Genomic DNA, 10,283 nt, shown 5'->3' on the forward strand with positions numbered 1-10,283 from the left:
TAGAACTCCCCAGGCACCATGCAGATATGGGGTGGAGTGGGGGGGCGTTAACAGACCATTATTTTAGTGCCTCTATATTTCAAAGGAGTAAACCACAACAGCTGCTGAAATAGCCAGCCCCCCCCGGTGTATTTTCAGGTCGTTTCACCTGCACATGGTGGGGGGCTGAGCTGTCACACTTATCTGCTATGCAGCATCCTATTCATGACCTTGTGATTGGTCCCTGTAACAACACATTATGTAATAGCTCGACTAAATGCAACAAATTTTCATTGGAAAATGTGGTGTTATTACATGATGCATTGTTACACACCACTATGCAATAACTTGACAAACTGCAACAAATAAATAGCCTACATTGTAATTTTATATTGCAACATTAACCTATCATCATCACATTGTCTAAAAAAGAGGATCAGTGTGTTTTTGCGATCTATTTCGGGTGACTTCTGCGTCTCTGTGACAGAACAGCAAAAGAAAATAACCTAGAAAATAACAAGTGGATCGGAAAACTCAATTTATGAATGATGTTACGAGGTACCTGAGCTACAAAGGCCGTGGAAAAACACTCATTAATCCACGAATGATCTCAAGTGTGAGACAAATTGCTTAGTGTGATGAAGCTTTCTGGAAACGCAACCCTGAAAAATTTGCTGAAATTTGCCTACATTTATCTTAAAATTAGTCACATTTTGTCAGGTTTTCACATTCTGCGTTGTTACACCGCGTGCGACGATGCATTATGTAATAACACCACATTATGTGACGGAAATGTTTTTAGTGGAATTATTACATAATTCAGCATTTTGACATAATGTGTTGTTACAGCTCTTTTTCAAGGCAGGTCACAGTTTTCTGAACGGCAACAAGGGCTGACAGGTTCACGGTTAAAATCAGATCCATTTGTCCAGCTCACTCTCATTTTCTTGACAGAAGTGCTGTACAGAAGAGTAGTGAGAGACACGTGACCCAGCCTTACCTGCAGCTCCCCCAGGAAGTCCAGGTGTAGTGTGGAGAGCAGCATGAGGGCGCTGGCCCAGCAGAGGGCGGGCTTCCGCAGTTGTGCCACGCTGAAAGACACGGCCATGTGCAGCAGCACCACCGCCAGGCCCCTGATGCCCAGCAAGTGGCAGGCTGCCACCAGGCCATAGGCTGTCAGAACCGCCACCCTGGCCTGTGAGGTGCAGACAGATTCACAGAACAATTAAAAGTTTATTTATCCAAGAACCATCCTGTCACCACGCTGTCCCTCTCGCTGGGGGTCAAAGCCGCTGAGGGCACTCAGGCAGAGCTCAGCTATACATTTCTTATGCTTCTCACCCAAAAGATGAGGCAGGAAAAATGAAATCGTACCCGTGGAGCGAAGAGACCAGACAACCTGGATATAACTGCATGGCCGAGGAAGGACCAGAGCAATGATTTTTTTGCCCATTCGCTCCAGAAACTCCATTCAAAGTCTGTGGGGTCCTACAGATAAAAGAAAAATTATTGTAAGCTCCTTTGTTCTGTAACATTCTCCAAGAATGGATCTGTTTGGCGCGTTAACACCACTGAAATTATGATACTAAATCACAGTTGCATGGGGTAGGCGGGGTAGAGTTTAATCTGCGAGGCATCTAATCTGCTTTGTGTATTTAAAGTAAAAATCTAAGCAAATAAAAGGAATGTGTGGGTGGACGTATTTTTAAGTGGAATTTTGAAACTCTCACTGTAGGACTTTTACCACATACACCAGCCACACACACACGTGCTAATGTTCTATATTTAGCCTGCTTTGCCCTGGATAATTCATCAGAGGGGATCGCAAGCCTCTCACTTCTCCTTTGTGCCCAAACGTGAGCCTCTGCTCATGGTGCCTGAGGCCCTGTGCATTACATCGCATTATTAACTGCGCTACATATGCTGCGATCAACAGTAATTTACATAACTTTTTCAGCCAACTAACATAGCAGCAATTCTCGGTTTGAGGGCCCTGCCTCGGATCAGAATGCACCCTTAAACCCGAGTCCATTAAAGTCAATGCAGTTCATTAATCACTACGCCACCCAGTGGACATCACGGCAGTAGCCAAAGAACATCAAGATTCATCTTTGGATTTTCATTTTAATGCAAATATTCATGCCCACGTCTCCTACCTTTTTGAATCCCCAGATAAGGAATCCTCCCTCCAATTCAAATTCTCGGCCAATTCTTTCTTCATATTCTATGAAGAGAGTAAAAACGCAGGAAAAGTGTTCAGGCAGATAAAATTACACCACTTTGAATGCTGTGTTTTGAAGCTGATAGATGCTGGAATGAATGACAGCCAGAAGAAAACAGTGATTTACATTCCCATAGGTTAGACCAGGGCTATTCAACTCATGGTCCTCAAGGGCCGAGCCCTGCTGGTTTTCCAGCCTTCCTTCCCCTGTGAGCCAGGTGTGAAGCCTCTGACCAATCAGATTCAGTAATTATTAAACTATCTACCTGGTAGAACTGAAAACAAGGCCTGGATTTGGAATCGAGAGCCTGAGTTGAATAGCCCCGGGCTAGACTGTCACTGGATTCAGGGTGTATATAAACAGGGGCAGTGACAGAAGAGGGGCCCACAACCACGTGGTGAGTGGGGATCTCACACCTTTTCAATAACTGCCTGCTTTAAATTATCCATCCATCCACCCATACTCCAAATATTTATCCAGAAATGGCAGGGGGGGCATGAATAGGAGGTGCTTCATCAGCTCAACCTTCCCACCATATGCAGGTGAAGCAAGACCTGAAAACACACCAGGGGCAGGTTGCCCATCCTAGGTAGCCCTAATGGTACAGTACACCATAAACACTATGCCAGTCCATCAGATAGCATACACACTGCAACACTGTATGGGCAACCAGAGATTCACCAACCTGCATGTCTCTGTAGCACAAACGCACCCCACATACACTGTACAATCAGAGCAAGAGTGGGATTCGAACCCGGGAGGTGCCACCATGGTATCAAAAAGCGAACTGACTGGAAGTGGGTTCAAACGGTCAGACTAACAGCGCGTGCTAATGGGCGGCAGGCTCAAGATGAACACCATCTACCCGCCCATCCATCTGCAATACCGCTAAGTCACTTGAGACCATCAATCCAGGAAGAGCAAACCCATGGCGATCAGGGCACAGCCTGGCACAGGCAGCAACACGCTGAGACACACTCAATAAGGCCAGCTAAGCACCATCACTCAGACAGAACAGCACGTTTCAGCACAAACCCAGGGCTGGGTGCAAACGTGCAGACCTGCAGGCTGTGACTGAGCCTCCTGGCACCCCCAGGAGGGGGGGGGGGGGACGGGGAGCAATGGTGCTGTGCGGGGATTTCAGACTGCATCGCAAAGCACGGCACTGGTGACCTTCTGGATCAAAAAGAACTAAATTACTATCAGAAAATCAATTTGTCCAACAGACAAACCAATTCCCAACAGATGGAGACGCAGTACTGCAAACTCCAAGAAAATGTTTATTTTAAATTATGTATAGTATTTTAACTATGTATTTGGATGATATCAGCTAATGTACACATGAATCCTATCTCACTATCAACCACAATAAACACATACCACATTTTACAATAAGTAGTGGTGAGATACTGACTTTACACATATACTTTAGCAGACCGACAGGAACATAAAGCCTAATATTACTACAAAGAAAATGCTGGATCAAAAAGCATCCAATGAATAATTTGAGGTCTTGCTTTAAACAGAAGTCCTTGTTAACCTCCCATAGTCACCTTACCGCTTCCACAGAAACCACTCCTACACGGTGCCACGTCAGGTCAGAAACGTACCGCACCATCACCTTCCTGCAATCACAGCAGCAGATCCTACAAGACAAGGCCCGGGGCGCGGCCACAGTGCCCCCTAGTGGAGAGAACGGGCGACTACCGTCAAAACTGCAGCGTCTTTGCAAATCCTCGTTTTCTCAAAGCAGGGTTCGTATAATCCGAGTTGCATCTGGCTAACAGTTACAGCAAGCAGAAAACGTATAAGATAAGGAGTTCATAAATGCAAGAAGACTGAAGAAACAAAATACATCTGTGTCATCTTATACATTGATCTTCGCCATAACAAAAGCGTCTCACTTGCACGTTATCACACATCAACTTATTAATTCAAGCAGAAAATTTACTAACTTAATAAAAATAAACAATCCTAATTCATTCTTTTTTTTGCTGGGGTCCGAGGCCAGTCAGTAAAGTTAGTGACCTGTGTGTTGTGACAACCAGACCAAACTTAATTATACATTTAGGGTGTGGATACCAAGACGGGACGCGTCCTCCTCGGTTCCCTCCTCACGTTTTAGATGGACTTGGTGAGCTACATATGAAAGATATTAATATTACAAGATTTATTGCCCTTGTCTGAGGGGCTTATACAGTAGGAAGAGTAACACAATAATAATGCTGGCGGACGCTTTGGGGCAGTGAATAATGTACTGCATTACAATAGTGGTTTTCATTTCTTTTTTATTTCGGTATTGCCTGAGGTTGTCCGCAAGAAACATCAGTTGGGTCTGCAACTTTGTCGCGATTCCGTGTCGTTGACTATTATTAGGTTTATTAAACCGAATAACAGGGGACTTTGTCAGCTCGCCAACTAGCGCTATTCCCTGCCTGTTAATCGCTTAATTGCTTAAATGATTGAAGTGCTTAGCCCTCCGGGTACAGTGGATCGTGAGTGTCAAACCGCGGCTTCGTGTATTTTAATTTGATATACATGACATTAAAACACAACGGGTGGGGTACTGGAAGCGGTAACTCAGGGGGGTAATTAGGAGAATAAGACCCTGTCGTGCTTGGTCCATTTCATCCACCTTGATTATCAGCAGCTTGTGGACAGACGCTGCACCTGCGGACCAAACCCAATAGCTTACCTTTGGAGAATTTATGCAGCTCGAAAAAGGAGTAAAAATGAGATCCCAGGGACAGCAGCCAGTATAGCGACATTTCCCAGCGCGGCAGAGGCGCGGGAGACGCCGTCCGCTGTGGAGCCATGATAGGAGAGATGTCCCCTCATTCCTGCAGTCACAAAGCGGGGAAGGGGGCCATTTTCTATGTCACTGTTAAATTCATTATAAAACCCAGCGCATTCAATCAGGTCAAATGTTTAAACATGATAATCAATGCATTGTGCTGATGTATTTAAGTACAAACACACACGATGAGCAGCTTCAACTGTGCAATGTTCAGCAATAACATCTGGCAACCCGAACACAGTACTGAATCAGAATAAAGCGGCGTTTAACGACTGCCTTGAATATATGTAAGAAATCGAGAACTCTGCGACTTAAAATGCCGTTATTTGCTGTTCCAAGTGTATGGAGTTGATTTAATGCCGCGGTTTGCGACTCACACGCAGACTAAATGAATCCGGTACTACGAAGCTAGGCAGCCATAGCCACCTCACCGCTTACCGGCGGCTTTCATTACTACCAGCGGCGTCGGCAGGATTTATACAGCGCTTTCGAGGGTTTTGTTTCCCCCAAGTTCATGGAGAGGGGATTTCGCAGGGAAAGCTTAAATAAATACGCTGCATTAAACCGCCTAGCTAGCAAACGCAACGGCACATAAATGGCAGCGCGCACAGAGTAAATGTGTAACTTTCGCCCACTCGGACGTCACATAGTTAATGTCTGCCGAAGCTGTAAACTGCTACAAACTATCAGAAATGCCCGTGTTTGTGCCACAGCCTGGATAAAGCGAGCGCTCTTGCATTTATATGGTTACTTCAGATCCCTACCCCGGCTTTTGGCAACATTTCCTGTGTAATTGACGCCTAAAGTCGGTAGCTGTGATTTGTTTCGCTCCCGGTGCGGACCCGCTTGGATGGGAGCCGCGGCACTTAGGAAGCAGGACGGCGGCCGGCCCCCCACCGCATAGCGACAGGCCGGCCGCGCAGCTCGGTCCGCTGCCGGGGTTCCCTTAAAGGCGCAGGTCGGCGGGTGCCGCCGCTTAATCACCGCGCTCCACATCCAGTTAGAATCGCCAGACCATACATCTCACACAGGCATCTATAGGTTGAGATTTTAAACTGTGACACAGATGTACCATATTGATCGTTTACCACTCCATTAGACTGGATCTACTTTCAGAAATTCAAATCGTAACCAGTTAAGGTCTCCCGGAATGTCCCTGAAGACATGGAAATTGAATCAGTTTTTCACGGTTATTGACTGGGTATTGTTGCAAATGGCATCATACTACAGACAATTCAGAGCTGCCAATTCCTCTAACTGCATATTAGATAGTGGGAAGAAACGTTGGCGGAAGCGTACTAAGCGACTGGCTGGAATTACCATTCAGTCCAGGGTGTCGCGTGCATGGTCCCCTGTGCCTCTGGGATCACTCTGACCGTGTACTGGATAAATGTGATTTAATCTATAAAAATGACACTGTTGCAGATTTTTCAAATATAAAATTTCAATGCAACAGTCCCCATTGTTGGGAAATATAATGAGATTTTCATTGTCTTTTCCTGATACCAATCTGTATGTTGAACAATAAAAAGGTTCTGTATTTTGATGCTTTGGGTGTCATGGCAACAAGGCAAATCCTATGCTCTGATTGGCTGGGCTCTTCAAACTGCGCTTTCCCAGTTCATGGTAATAACTTCTGAGTACACCCTGCTTTTAACCCCCTCCCCCAGACCCCCCAAAGTTATCCCCCCCCCCCAAGTTCCTTACTGTTCACAGCCACCCAATCATGGGTGACCCTTCTATGGTGAGAGGGGAAAAAAACAAGTTTTTAAGGTTGTATACTGTATGTCAAACACCGTACAATACATAGGCTCATCTGGCATAGACTATAATCTGTTCCTCTTCGTTGAGGGTCTGGATGAATAAGATATCCAATGACACCTTGCAGTGGCCTCTGTGTGTGTCCCTGTTTGGACGCTCTAGTCTCATTACTGTAATTACAACATATAAAAGCCAGCTGTACAAAAACAGACACAAGCTGGAATGGAAATGGCACCAAACGGGAGCTCCAGGAGCAAAACTGAGGAGTCTCTCTAGAGCCTCCCATTGCGTAGAATCCCATGGCCTCAGACTCATGTTTGTCTGGGGAGACACAAGATGCCAACTTAATTCATGTCTCGTCTTGGAGGGAAATTGAATTTCAAAAGAGTTTAGCACCCATACCTTGTCAGAACAGACCTGCTTTGAATATCAACTCTGCATACTTTCTTTGGTGCATAAAAGGCTGAGAATTTCAAAAGTCATTAAATGCTGGATTTCTGATTGATCAAAGGCAAGTTCTTCCCAGGGAGTTTGAATATTTGGCTCTAGAATGGAAAATTCCCGAAGTTACCTCCTTCACACTCTTAAGTAGCCATACAGACTTCAGCTAGTGGTGCTTACACAACACTTGAGGGACCAGTGTGTCCGCTTACGCAAACTCATCTGCACAGACAAAATCTGAGCGGGAGTAGAGGAGAAATCATGCTCAAAATAACCCAGAAATTATCAGCTGACAATGATACAAAACAGAGAAATTGATTCAAACCCAAGTACTTTTTAAAGATGGTTTTTAATTTTTTTTTGGGAGGGATAGGATACTGAATTTAAAAGTGTGAGGTGTTGTGAAGTAGTGATTCAAATATATATGAAGTATTTAAGTACATTAGTAACACCAGGGATGAAGTTTGTGCCATTTTGCCTTTTATAAATAATATTATAATAATATAAATAATATAATTTAATTCTGATTGCATCCAGTATATTAATATAACGTGCAAAAACCTATTATTTGGGATTATAATTAACAAAGAATTTAATACAGTCACTGTTAAGTCAAGTAACATTAATTATGTTATGGTGAGATGTAATTTCCATCTTAAATGATAAATGTTTTCCAGAAAATATTACAATGGTAATGTAATTTTCATTCTGAGTGATAAATGGGGGTTTGATCCATTTTGTCATTATTATACAAAATATCTTTACTCTGTGTATAAATTAAATCAAACCGTATGTATCTCTGAGATCTGACAGTCCGCCACTAATCCGTTTCTGTCACATGTGGTGCGCCCTCGTCTGGTTTCTGTTGGGACTGCGGGGAGTGGCACGAATACTACTTCCAGGCCTATACTGCTGGGTCTGAAAACGAGCACAGGGGGCGTTCGCCCAATGGGAAAAAAGTTGAAGCACGCAAAGGCCACAGTACCAGTAAATATGCTTATTAAATGTTTCAGACTGATCTTAGAAGACGGGCACCTAGACCTACCTCACCAGATACCTCAGTTCCTCCATTACATTGCATAGTCCACCAGTTACAAAAACCTGTATGGTAAAGCAGGCATTTAGTTTGTTCTTTTATCAAAAGTTTCAAAGAATATTTGGTCAGAAAAAATAAATTCGTGCAAGTTCATTTTGAGCAGTTACGTGGAGTTATGCATCCTAAAAGACTGTCAAATCTATATCCCTTCACAGAAGAATCGGAGAGCAGGTCTGGTGACTTGATTGGGCTCCTGTTGAGCGCAGCATTTCTCGACAGCCTTCAGCGTGAGGGACCTCAGACTGCAGAGCAGGAAGACAAGCAGCGAGCGAGAGATTAAACCGCCACTCTGCAGGATAGCTACAGGCTTAAGGCCGACACCAGCGGAAGGGAAGCCGGGTACCTCCAAAACCAGGCATTTATTTACTCACAGTGATTAGCTTGTCCAGACGATTCTGAGAGCCTTGAAATAAGACATTTGCTGCTATGGGCCATAGCTGAAGGGTGATATACAGACATATACAGCCAGCAATATCGTGATTATTTTAATGGCAGTACTGCAGTACGGGCGAAAAAAACATCCATAAAACAGCCAAACGCACACATTCCAGAAGATTAGAGGGCAGACAGTGGATAACAAATCTGTGTATTACAAATACTGGAAAAGGATTTTTTCTCCCTTGATTATCAATGCAAGGTCTGTGGGTAGTTATGAAGGAGCCATTACTGTCATATGTATGGTTAATGATGATGTCATGCCATTAATGTGTCATTAGAGATAAGGGAGAAGACCATCCCAAGAGTTCTTTAGCCTTTTATTGCTGAAGTAGGTTTGCGTAGTTAGAATTAAATACAGCTTCTCATCATATGTTACCAGTGTTATACTCAAATAGCTACCGGGATCTGAGACGACCACTGACCTCTTTGACAGCAGTTCAGGGACGACCTCTGACCTCTTTGACAGCAGTTCACATTCATGACTTTGTGCCGCTGCTCATTAGCTGTTAGCTGCAGATGCTACGTGCCTGCCGTCCATTCGGAGGGAGTGCTGACCCAACACACGCCCCGTCTAGGCAACCAGCCGCACAACGAGCAGAATGTGACCGTCTGTGGTCCCGTAGCTTAACAGGGAGATGCCATGCAGCCAGACGTTCTGAAGTACACCTTCTACACGTGCATCACAGAGACGGAAAACATGATTCGAGCTTCTGTCCTGAGCAGAGGCCTGTTACCACAGACGGCTGTGTGTGAGAGGTTGATTTCTCCCAAGGAGGTTTGATCTTTGCACAATAGGGTGATTCTAAGTTTGTTAGTATTTAATTCAGCGATCTGCAGCATCTATTAATAGGAGAGAAAACCATCAAGGCCCTGGGATGTGAGTAATGACGTGCAAGCAAATTGTTTGTCAATAATGTGAAGAATTAGAAGAGGGCTGGGGATTCTTCAGACCCCAAGGAAGGATAACAGAGTGAATTTAAAAGCTTTTTATACATGAAACTCAATTTGTATGGGGTCTAAATTGCACTGGAAACAATTTCCCCAAAACACAAAGGAATAAATGAGTGAATAGGAAAACATTAACGCAATTCATTAGTTCACAAAATAATATTAACTTGTGATTAATGGTAGATGCTTTACACTTTGGATTTTATTGTATACACTGAGATTCATGGTGCCAAAGGAAATTGTCCACTGTAATAAAAATGTCCATTATTTTTTATAATAAAAACAGTTTCTAATAATATATATGGAAATCTCCAAGCATACATTAAGCTGCTGACTTGGCAGAACTTCATTTACAAGACAACGAATTCCAGTGGCATCTCTCAGCGTTATGAACATCTCTGCCATGCCACACCCATACGCAGGTGTATAACAGAGGCCCAAAGACAGAGAGGAAGTGTTTAAAGCTGCAACATTAATGACAACAAAGCTGCAACATTGCCGTCTGCTTCCCGGAGACGGAACCGGAGCAGGACAGACGCCGGAAGGCCAGCAAGGCAGATCCGTCCCTAGGGAGGAATGACGAACCTGCAATGTGATTTAG

The 10,283-nt window shown here is 44.1% G+C and overlaps 1 protein-coding gene across 8 annotated transcripts in view; it reads right to left on the reverse strand.

Moving 5' to 3' along the window:
- The window catches only part of hhat (hedgehog acyltransferase), a 42,250-nt gene extending 36,324 nt beyond the window's left edge, over positions 1-5,926 (reverse strand). For 4 of the 8 annotated variants that reach the window (XR_011989450.1, XM_072709450.1, XM_072709449.1 and 1 more), the window contains exons 1-5: positions 5,763-5,926; positions 4,897-5,041; positions 2,136-2,203; positions 1,354-1,467; positions 980-1,174 (exon numbers count right to left, since the gene is read on the reverse strand). Coding sequence is in view for 7 of the 8 variants with exons in the window: in XM_072709450.1 (XP_072565551.1) it covers positions 980-1,174; positions 1,354-1,467; positions 2,136-2,203; positions 4,897-5,017 (498 nt within the window). In the remaining variant the exon portion in view is untranslated. Of the gene's footprint in view, positions 1-979; positions 1,175-1,353; positions 1,468-2,135; positions 2,204-4,896; positions 5,042-5,375; positions 5,603-5,749 lie in introns of those variants that run through there. The other 4 variants (XM_072709446.1, XM_072709448.1, XM_072709447.1 and 1 more) reach the window with 4 other exon arrangements.
- Between the last annotated feature and the right edge of the window lie 4,357 nt (positions 5,927-10,283).

This window comes from Paramormyrops kingsleyae, chromosome 3 (assembly GCF_048594095.1).
Source record: "Paramormyrops kingsleyae isolate MSU_618 chromosome 3, PKINGS_0.4, whole genome shotgun sequence".
NCBI lineage: Eukaryota > Metazoa > Chordata > Actinopteri > Osteoglossiformes > Mormyridae > Paramormyrops > Paramormyrops kingsleyae.